The sequence below is a fragment of the Puma concolor genome, chromosome B3 (assembly GCF_028749965.1).
Source record: "Puma concolor isolate L17-30 chromosome B3, mPumCon1.1.hap2, whole genome shotgun sequence".
In the NCBI taxonomy this organism is placed as follows: Eukaryota; Metazoa; Chordata; class Mammalia; order Carnivora; family Felidae; genus Puma; species Puma concolor.
The window spans coordinates 67,937,815-67,949,213 of NC_141672.1; the positions used below are offsets into that span (position 1 = coordinate 67,937,815).

The following is an 11,399-nucleotide window of genomic DNA, read 5'->3' on the forward strand; positions in this document are numbered from 1 at the left end:
TTCCCTCTTGGGGTAGGAGAATGCTTGGTCTTTTTGAAGGATACTTCTCATTTCTTAATGAAGCAAATGAGAAGGATACTTCTCATTTCTTAATGAACTGAATAATAGCACTCACTAAGGATTTTTTTGATAGTCTCAATTTTGGGGCACCTGGGTGGTTCAGTCAGTTAAGCGTTGGACTTTGGCTCAGGTCATCATCTGGCAGTCTGTGAGTTCAAGTGCCACATCAGGCTCTGTGTCGACAGCTCAGAGCCTGGAACCTGCTTCAGATTCTCTGTCTCACTCTCTCTCTGTCCCTCCCCTGCTCATGCTCTGTCTGTCTCTCTCTCTCACAAAATAAATAAAGATAAAAAAATTTTTTTTGATGTTCTCAGTTTTACCTGTACATTAAGCTATGCTATTAGATATACACATTTTTTTGGAGCATACTGTTTTATATTAAACTGTGCTTGGCATTATACCATGGGTCTGTATTCAGAGCTGTTATAATAAATGGCAGTATAAAACATGATGTATTTTCTGTACAGATGTTATCATAGGCATTGTCGAGCATATCCTATATGCTTATTCTTTCTTCTATGAGGGACAATGAAAGAAATCTCTGTTCTGTCACAAATATGAACCAGCTGCTTAGTTTATCTTTTGGATCAGAGACTGATCGTGACAGATACGCTGTATCTTTAGAAAGTATATGAGACTTATGGCTTTCACTTTAAACTCTATTTGCTTTCATCTTATTCTTCCTACCCATATATTCCTCTAAGTAGAAAATCCTTAATTATTTTATTTTTTTACCATGCACTGTATGTTTTTGTAAGCTGCCTCTCACATCATTTGGGGACTATGTAGAGTATGGACACAAAAACCTTGGAAGTAATTTCCTCAAGTCAGGACTAGAGGAAGAGTTTATGTTTTGGTGTCATATAGGCACACAGACAAATCTGTGTGCCATCATTTCCTCAAGCAAATAATTTAACCTTTTTATCTAAACTTTGGTTTCCTTTGGTGTAACAAAAGGGATGAAAATCTATTTTGTAAAGTTGGTGTGAGAGATCAGTCACTTTGTGAACAATGTTCACCATGGTGTTTAAATGTGTAATAGTGTACAATAAATATACTTTTTAGAAAAACTAGAATAAAACTTCTGTGTTGTTATACTATTCTGCTATTATTAAAAAAAATGTATTATTTGGTAAGAATGGGATAATTTTGAAACATTTTCTTTAAGCTCACTTTTCCCCCACAATTTGTTCATATTTTAGGTTGAATTTTTAGGAGAAGAAGGAACTGGCTTGGGCCCTACATTAGAATTTTATGCTCTGGTGGCAGCAGAATTCCAGAGAACTGATTTGGGAGCGTGGCTTTGTGATGATAACTTTCCAGATGATGAATCTCGTCATGTAAGATTTATTTCCCATTTTGTGATTGTGATTCTGCTTTTAGAAAGTATTAAAAATAAGTTATGCTTTCAGAATTTAAGCCAGGTTTTCGAACTTTTTTATTATTGACCTTTTTTTTAATATGAAATTTATTGTAAAATTGGTTTCCATACAACACCCAGTGCTCATCCCAATAGGTGCCCTCCTCAATGCCCATCACCCACCCTCCCCTCCCTCCCACCCCCCATCAACCCTGAGTTTATTCTCAGTTTTTAAGAGTCTCTTATGGTTTGGCTGTCTCCCTCTCTGACTTTTTTTTCCTTCCCCTCCCCCATGGTCTTCTGTTAAGTTTCTCAGCATCCACATAAGAGTGAAAACATATGATATCTGTCTTTCTCTGTGTGACTTATTTCACTTAGCATAACACTCTCCAGTTCCATCCACGTTGCTACAAAAGGCCATATTCCATTCTTTCTCATTGCCATGTAGTATTCCATTGTGTATATAAACCACAATTTCTTTATCCATTCATCAGTTGAAGGACATTTAGGCTCTTTCCATAATTTGGCTATTGTTGAAAGTGCTGCTATAAACATTGGGGTACAAGTGCCCCTGTGCATCAGCATTCTTATATCCCTTGTGTAAATTCCTAGCAGTGCTATTGCTGGGTCATAGGGTAGACCTATTTTTAATTTTTTGAGGAACCTCCGCACTGCTTTCCAGAGCGGCTGCACCAGTTTGCATTCCCACCAACAGTGCAAGAGGGTTCCCGTTTCTCCACGTCCTCACCAGCATCTATAGTCTCCTGATTTGTTCATTTTAGCCACTTTGACTGGCATGATGTGATATCTCATTGTGGTTTTGATTTGTATTTCCCTGATGAGGAGTGACGTTGAACATCTTTCTATGTGCCTATTGGCCATCTGGATGTCTTCTTTAGAGAAGTGTCTATTTATGTTTTCTGCCCATTTCTTCACTGGATTATTTGTTTTTTGGGTGTGGAGTTTGGTGAGTTCTTTATAGATTTTGGACACTAGCCCTTTGTCTGATACGTCATTTGCAAATATCTTTTCCCATTCCATTGGTTGCCTTTTAGTTTTGTTGATTGCTTCCTTTGCGGTGCAGAAGCTTTTTATCTTGATGAGGTCCCACTAGTTCATTTTTGCCTTCAATTCCTTTGCCTTTTTTTTTTTTTAATGTAAAGAGAGCACAACCAGGAAAAGGGTAGAAAGAGAGGGAGAGAAAGAATCCCAAGCAGGCTCCATGCTAACAGCACAGAGCCCAACGTGGGGCTCAAACTCTTGAACTGTGAGATCGAGAGTTGGATGCTTAACTCTTGACCTGAGCTGAGATCAAGAGTTGGATGCTTAACTGACTGAGCCACCCAGGGGCCCCCATTATTGATTAATCTTGATAGTTTTAAAGAAGAAAATTCAGTTACCAAAACCTAATAAAAGGTATATATAAATACTTTAAGATAGCTAAATTGATGAAGATGTTTAATACTTATGCATCTTTTGTTTAATTTTATTTTTATTTCTCCCTCTAAAAAATTAGGTTGATCTTGGAGGTGGATTGAAACCTCCCGGATACTATGTGCAGAGATCATGTGGGCTGTTCACGGCACCATTTCCACAAGATAGTGATGAGCTTGAAAGGATCACAAAACTCTTTCATTTCCTTGGGATTTTCTTGGCCAAATGCATTCAAGACAATAGACTTGTGGATTTACCTATTTCTAAGCCTTTCTTTAAACTTATGTGTATGGGTGACATTAAAAGCAATATGAGTAAATTAATTTATGAGTCACGAGGTGATAGAGACTTACACTGTACTGAAAGTCAGTCTGAAGCTTCTACAGAAGAAGGTCATGATTCACTCTCTGTAGGAAGCTTTGAAGAGGATTCAAAATCAGAGTTTATTCTAGATCCCCCCAAACCAAAACCCCCAGCTTGGTTTAATGGAATTTTAACTTGGGAAGACTTTGAACTAGTAAACCCACACCGAGCCCGATTTTTAAAAGAAATTAAAGACCTTGCTGTCAAGAGGCGTCAGATTTTAAGCAACAAAGGTCTTTCTGAAGATGAGAAGAACACGAAATTACAGGAACTAGTGCTAAAGAATCCATCAGGGTCTGGTCCTCCACTTAGCATAGAGGATTTAGGGTAAGTTTATATATACATTCTTCAACCTAATGGATGAATAGATATTAAAGCTTTTATTTCTTTGTCCCCACTAATTGCAATGTATGAGTAAATAGTCGGTTAAGAACAATAATATGCTGTAGGAAATATTATTGATTTGAATTTTAAAGAGTTCATATTATAGAGACAATATTCAGAATACCAGAATATAGTTTATTAATCGTCAAATCTCTGGAAGGTTATCTGATTTATCAGATGTGATTAATGTATATATATTGTATGAAAGTCCAAAGTCAAAGATACTTGGAGAAATCATAGCTAATTAATATATATAGTGTATTTGGCAAAGCTCAAAGTAGTTTGCTTTATATGTAGGCCTTATGCCCAATGGCTGTACTAACTGACTCTGATGCTACAGATCTTTTGATAAAATTCTTTTGATTTCTATACATGTAGTATTATACCCTTGGTATGTTTTTCTGTGATTTTGGGTTGACTGCAAGTCTGTCTGTCTTTCCTTTCTTTTCTTTTTCTTTTTCTCTCTTTCTTCTTTTCTTGATAATGTTGAGAAGTTTTGTTTGATAAATTATTATATATTCAAGGTCCTTATTGAGGGTAGGGACAGAGCCTGAATAACATTAGTGAAGCAATAGTTTCTTCTTGGAAAAAAAAAGTAAAGATGTTGCTGTCCTAATTTGTTGCAAAAACCCTTTATTAATTTTGTGCCATAAAGGGAAATGAAATCTGGAAAGGTGGTGGTTTCCTGCAGTCTTTGCAAAGCCAGGTTTGGTGATGATTGGCCTACTAGTTTTTGTGGATGGGGTTTTTGCATTCAAAAGGCCTCATGCTTAACATCTAAGCCAGAGGGGCGGGGGGGGGGGGGGGGGATCATGGTTTTGGCAGCAGTGTTTTAAAAATTAAACACCAATGGTAGCTGAATGTTAATCTAATACTTTTTGTCTTCCCAGTTTAAATTTCCAGTTTTGCCCTTCCTCAAGAATATATGGTTTTACAGCTGTGGATCTCAAGCCAAGTGGGGAAGATGAGGTAAAAATTTTGCTTTTGATACAGTTGTTAAGTTCAGAAACATCCTCTAGATGAGGCCAGTTGTAGTAGGAGCTACTGAAAACATCCCTGGATATTAACAATAATGTTGGCAAATTTTCCTTTGCAGATGATAACAATGGATAATGCAGAAGAATATGTGGATTTGATGTTTGACTTTTGTATGCATACGGGTATTCAGAAACAGATGGAAGCCTTTAGAGGTAATTTTTAGGGCTCTTGAGCTTAATACCTCTCCTTTTACTTGGAGACAGTTGAAATTCAGGCACTTACCTTGTCAAGAATTGCTGGTAGTCTCTAGATTTGCCCTGTGATTTTTTGACTTCCAGATAGTTAGGTCCTGCAGATTACCCAGAACAGGTTGGAATGTTCTCAAGCTGTGGCATACCCTCAGCTTGTTCCTTCTAAGTAATGGGAGACCCACTTTTGTCCTCCATTTCTTCATTTGTACGTGAACATAAGTTTGCGTACTTTCCACATTGCATGATCAGGATGACTTAAACCATGTTAGAACCTAAGTTCTTCAGGAGAAAATTGAAGCACAATATATTAGACTGTTTGTCACTTACTAGTTCTGAAAAAGAATATAGATTCAGCTAGCTCGTATGATGCAAAGAGTTGGTTAAGAAATTACTAGAATTTGGCTACTGACCATAGTGACTGAGTGAGTATCTCGGTTCACATTTGCAGTATTAAGGGAAATTTCTGTACTTAAAACCTTAGCATAGCTTTGATTTCAAGCTATTTTAATTTATATTTGTTTTTTTTTTAATTTATTAATATTTTATTCATATTGCATTCTGTTGATATTAGGTATTTTGATTTGAAATTTGGCATTTTGGAATTATAACTTGGAAATTGAATTACATGTTTTATTGTTTTTGATTTTTTGCTATGTATAATGTAGATGGGTTTAATAAAGTTTTTCCAATGGAGAAATTAAGTTCCTTCAGCCATGAAGAAGTCCAAATGATTCTTTGTGGAAACCAGTCACCATCCTGGGCAGCAGAGGATATTATTAATTATACTGAACCTAAGTTGGGTTATACACGTGACAGGTAAGTGTTGCTTATTTTCTAAGGTCAGTAAAACAGTTTATGTCCCAAAATCAAATGACAGATTCTCTAAAGAACTATGACTCAGTGAATTATTCATAAAATAAGTGAGAAAGCAGTTAAGTCTTCATATCCATTGATAAGGCTGAGTTTATACAAAAAGAAAATTGAGTCTTTGTTCGTGTTAAGATTCCATTTTAATTGTTCGCTCTTTTAAGAATTGGGTGAATTGTGGGGCGCCTGGGTGGCGCAGTCGGTTAAGCGTCCGACTTCAGCCAGGTCACGATCTCGCGGTCCGTGAGTTCGAGCCCCGCGTCGGGCTCTGGGCTGATGGCTCAGAGCCTGGAACCTGTTTCCGATTCTGTGTCTCCCTCTCTCTCTGTCCCTCCCCCGCTCATGCTCTGTCTCTCTCTGTCCCAAAGGTAAATAAACGTTGAAAAAAAAAAAAAAGAAAAAAAAAGAATTGGGTGAATTGTAAACCTTTAGGCTTCATTGTTTTTATACTAACCTTTATTGTTTTTAAATTTGAGCCTTGTAAAAAAAAGTTGAAAGAATTTCCAAATAGCCTTTGCCCAGATTCAACTGTACTTAAAATTTGCTTTATATTATTTATGCATAAGCACACATATTTATATATATACCTACACGTGGTATATGTGTATATATACTGTTTTTTTCTGAACCATTTGAGAATATGTTGCTTATATCATGCCCTTTTACTCTGTAATACTTGAGTGTACATTTTCTGAAAATACGGATATTCTCCCATGTATCCACATTAGCTAGCAAATTCATACTGTTAGCTAACCTGTAGTCCATAGTCCAGGTTTGTTGATTACTCCAGTAATGTCCTTAATAGCATTCCCCTCATTACCACTGTCTCTTATCAGAAAATAGCATTTGGTTGTGATAGGAACTTTTGGAGGGATAGGTCTTTAGTCTGAAACAGTTGAGTTGTTGTTTTTTCTTTCATACCACTGATTATTAGATTTTTTTTTTTTTTTTTAAGACTACAGGCTGTATATTACCTTTTCTTTTTAAAAGTTTCCACGAGCACCTGGGTGGCTCAGTCAGTTAAGCATCTGACTCTTGGTTTCCTCTCAGGGTATGGGTCTCACAGTTTTGTGAGTTCGAGCCCCGTGTCAGGCTCTGTGCTATGAGCACAGAGCCTGCTTGTTATTCTTTGTCTCCCTCTCTCTCTGCCACCTCCCCCTCTCACACCGTCTCTGTCTCTCTCTCAAAATGAATAAACATGGGGCGCCTGGGTGGCTCAGTCGGTTAAGCATCCAACTTCAGTTCAGGTCATGATCTTGCAGTCTGTGAGTTCGAGCCCTGAGTTGGGCTCTTTGCTGACAGCTAGGAGCCTGGAGCCTGCTTCGGATTCTATGTCTTCCTCTCTCTCTCTGCCCCTCCCCTACTCACACCTCTGTCTCTCTCTCTCTCAAAAGTAAATACACATAAAAAATAATAATAAATAAATAAATAAACTTAAAAAAAAAGTTTCCGAATTAACTAAAATGAGAGAATACAGTTGACCCCTTTACCATGCAGGGTTTAGGAGCACAGTTGAAAATTCGTATATAATTTTTGACTCCCCAGAACTTAACTACTAATAGCCTGCTCTTACCAGAAGCTTTACCAATAACATGAACATATTTTATGTGAAGTAAGCTGGAGAAAAAAAAGAATGTTAAGAAAATTATGAGAACCTACGCTTGTGATGGAATAGCATAATGTATAAATTTACCGAATCACTATGTTGTACACCTGAAACTAATATAACATTGTGTGTCAGCTACACTCAAATAATAATAATAATGAAAAAGAAAGTCATGAAGAAGGGAGAATATATTTGCGGTACTATATTGTATTTATTGAAAAAACTTACATGTACAAGTGGACCTGAGCAGTTCAAACCTGTGTTGTTCAAAGGTCAGCCCTATTATGAATTACTTTAAACTTAACTCTAATGTTTATATAGCATTTTTTTTCCTAAGTCAACTATTTTTTTAAGTTTTTAAAATTTTTTAAAAATTTATTTGAGAGAGGGAGGGGAAGAGAGAATCCCAAGCAGGCTCTGTCCACACTGACTGTACAGAGCCTGACATGGGGCTCAAACTCACAAACTATGAGTCCATGACCTGAGCCAAAACCAAGAGTCCAATGCTTAACTGGCTGAGCCACCTAGGTGCCCCCTTTTCTTTAACATTATGATTGTGAAATTCATGCCTGTTGTGGCATATAGAAGCAGTTTATTTCACCGTTAACAAAAATGGATTGTTTCAGATCCCCTTTAGCCATATTTAGATGAATTATGCATGTGCATCTTGAGCTTTTCTGATTTGATGGCTTTGTTGCATATTTGATCCCTGTACTCCATCAGTTTGGTTCTGACTGTTTCTAAGTACAGGACAGTCTTTGTAGGATATTTTTAAAGTAGCTTATATCTGTTCATTTCATGCTGAGTCAAGAGTCTCTAGTACTCTAGATACTACTGATAGTTGTTTTTTGGGTTATTGCTGGCTTACAAGGTAGCGGTAGTGTTTTTCATTTAAATCAGCTCTCACATGAGTATAATTATATTTTTCTTCTTGTAGCCCTGGTTTCCTGAGATTCGTGAGGGTTTTGTGTGGCATGTCTTCAGATGAAAGGAAAGCATTCCTGCAGTTTACCACTGGTTGCTCAACTCTTCCCCCAGGTGGACTGGCTAACCTGCATCCCAGGCTCACAGTTGTTCGCAAGGTACAAACTTTATAGCTAACGAGGAATCCAAATGGAATTTACTTACTTCAGGATTGAAAGAAATAAAAATTTAAAGTCCTGGTCTTCCTGTGTTTTCACTTTTCTTTTTGTAGGTCGATGCTACTGATGCAAGCTATCCATCAGTAAATACATGTGTGCATTATCTCAAGTTACCGGAATATTCTTCGGAGGAGATCATGAGAGAGCGCCTGCTAGCTGCTACCATGGAGAAAGGCTTTCATCTCAATTGAGCTTTGAAATGGGAGACATCAGAGACTTATAAAATACTAGTGAAGCCTCTTGTGTTTGTGTGCAGAGAAGTATATGATCCTCTACGCTAATGACACTTGCCTTTATTTCAACCATTAAGGCTTTAAGAACACGTGGAATAAGTTGGTTAGCTGCTAATGACAAAACAAATCCTTTAACTACCCAGCCAGCAAGTATATAGCACAGAACACTGTGTGTTGCTACAAGGGCTTAGTGACTGGAAAAAGGTGGTCCTACTTGACTGTTCCAAAGAGCAGCTTCTCAGATCTTCAGTGTTCACTGGTAAATTTCTAACAGTGTATTTGTGTAAAGTTTGTCGTTTCATACTTCATACACTACAGTTGCCGTCACTGATCCCCGTTTTGCTGGCTTTTAAGCTACTTGGTCAAAAATCCTGCTTCCTTAAAACATAGTTAATGAGCATCTCAAGCTTTTTCTTTTCCTTTTTAATGATGCCTGCACTATCAGAGTATTCTAGTGTTCTCTCTTTTGTTTGGCATATAATCATGCACAACCTTTTTATTTCTTTGAGGTGGGAGTATATTTTTATTTCCTAAATGCCATACTATAAAGATCAAATTCTTAAGTGTGTTTGTGCAGCTCAAAGGTAAAGATATATTAAGGCGGAAAAAAAACACTGGTCTAGATGCAAGGCACACTTAAAGCAAGTTTTACTTTTGGTTGTATTTTCTTTGTATATTATAAACATTTATTTAACTTGTTGCAGTTTGAAGTAAAAAATTTCCAAAATGTATGCTCAACAATAATCATTAAAATGTTTGCAGCGTACAAAACTGTGTCATGTGACTATTTCACTGCAACGGTCAGACCTAAGAACTTAACCAGATAGTTTTTATTTTGAATCACTGAGATATAGTTTTTTGAAATTACTACATGAAGAAATGTATTTTTCTATAGTAAATACACTTACTGAAACTGGAAATCTAGGAGAAATCTATGTTCACATGCTTGTGATCCAACTGTTGTGTTCTGTCTTAAAGTATTCTTCAGCTGTGAATGGCCAAGTTATTTGTGTTAACTTTTTAAACACCAGATCTGCTACTTACCATTGTATCTGCAGGGATGTGTAGTTTAAGATTCAAGAATGATTTCTGAATGTTGTTAGTGTGAAAAGAAACCACCAGGATATGGCCATTTCCTGGTTTTGAAGAATGGCTTCTGTTTCCATTTTCCAAATTCTGTGATTTATCACATCTCTACCCTTAGGTGAAAGAAACGTCAGTAGGACTGATTTAGACAGATGGCTTTTTTAGGAGTGAAAAGCATTTTTTTTGGAATTGCCCATTATTTACCTGTTTAAAAGGTACATACATTCCCTTTCTACATTAGAAGAGATATGTCCCACTATAGTCAATCATTTGAATACTGTTTTTATTCTCTGCATGAGAATGTTGTGACTATGTAATCAGTGGCAGCATTTAAATAATTCATCTTATTGTGAGTTTCACAGTTCTGAGAATAAAAGTTAAAATAAAACACAATAGCAATATTTAAATGTATGACCTATGCTTTACTCCAAAAAATAGTCATGGTGATGGTCTCAATAAAGTCATGGATACATGACTAAAACTTTATTCTAGTGATAGAGTTAAAATCCAGTTTATGTGCTTAGTATTGCCATTTATTTAAGTCTGTAAAATGTCTGTCAATACCCAGCTTTTACCAAGACTAATCTATAATCTAGCACAGGGGTCAGCAAATAATAGCCTGCTGCTTACTTTGTATTGCCCATGAGCTAAGCATGGCTTTAAAATTTTCAGGTGGTTGAAAAAAAGCAAAAAAAGATATTTTATGATGTGAAAAATTTTTGAAATTCAAATTTCAAAAGTCAAAATTCAAATGAAATTTCAAATTTATGAAATTCAAATTTCAAATGTCCATAAATAAACTTACTGCAACGCGGCCATGCTTGTTCATTTATGTATTATCTATGATTGTTTTTACACTGCAATGGCAGAACTGAGGTTTTGTAGAAACCACATGACCCACAAAGCCTAAAATATTTACTCTCTAGCCCTTTGCAGAAAAGGTTTGCTGAATCCTGGCATAGCACATTGCTGTAGCCTGTAAAATTGATGAGTCTTATATATTCAGTAAATGAAATGTTAGGAGTCAAGGTACAGCTGACCAATCTGAGACATAAATTTCATGGGTGTGAAAATCACTTAAAGCTGTTCATCACGGTTCAGCAATAAACCTGAAGCAAGATGACACAGCCTAGAAGGACAGATAGCCACATTACAGTTGACTTTGCATGAGTCAAGTGTTACAAGATATCTACTAGGGTCTCCACGTATACTGGATTCTTCAGCTTTCTTTTCTGTGGTATCTACCTAGTATTTTTTTTTTTTAATTGTTATTCTCTAAAGGTACTGAAATCTGTGCCAAGATGTTATTCAAGTGCTATTTTGGTGTGACCTGAAAATTAATTTTGTTCACTCCCTAGTTACTTCTGGTGTACCAGTTTCAGCAGTTACCTGAATGTGCTACTGATTAAGTGCCTACCAACTAGGACAGTGTTTCCCAACTAATATGTCTTAGAAAGACCTCCAAAGCACTTTCGTCTACGCTGGGCTTTCCCCAGACCTTGGCTACTTAATGCAAAGGTATCGGATCAATACACATTGTTCTGGCAGGTCAGAAGCCTTTCTTCTGCTTTTCTGAATGGGTCTAAACCAACTCAGGTTTGCTTTTAGAATCCATTATTGACTGGTTGCTTGGAT

General features: G+C 36.7%; 1 protein-coding gene across 10 annotated transcripts in view; it reads left to right on the forward strand.

The window, feature by feature from the left end:
• The window catches only part of HECTD1 (HECT domain E3 ubiquitin protein ligase 1), a 93,781-nt gene extending 83,201 nt beyond the window's left edge, over nucleotides 1-10,580 (forward strand). For all 10 annotated transcript variants that reach the window (XM_025918556.2, XM_086709975.1, XM_086709972.1 and 7 more), the window contains 7 exons: nucleotides 1,263-1,400; nucleotides 2,937-3,544; nucleotides 4,492-4,570; nucleotides 4,698-4,791; nucleotides 5,496-5,646; nucleotides 8,241-8,385; nucleotides 8,499-10,580. In XM_025918556.2, coding sequence (XP_025774341.1) covers nucleotides 1,263-1,400; nucleotides 2,937-3,544; nucleotides 4,492-4,570; nucleotides 4,698-4,791; nucleotides 5,496-5,646; nucleotides 8,241-8,385; nucleotides 8,499-8,636 — 1,353 coding nt within the window. In that variant the 3' untranslated portion in view covers nucleotides 8,637-10,580. The remainder of the gene's footprint in view (nucleotides 1-1,262; nucleotides 1,401-2,936; nucleotides 3,545-4,491; nucleotides 4,571-4,697; nucleotides 4,792-5,495; nucleotides 5,647-8,240; nucleotides 8,386-8,498) is intronic.
• Nucleotides 10,581-11,399: the final 819 nt, after the last annotated feature.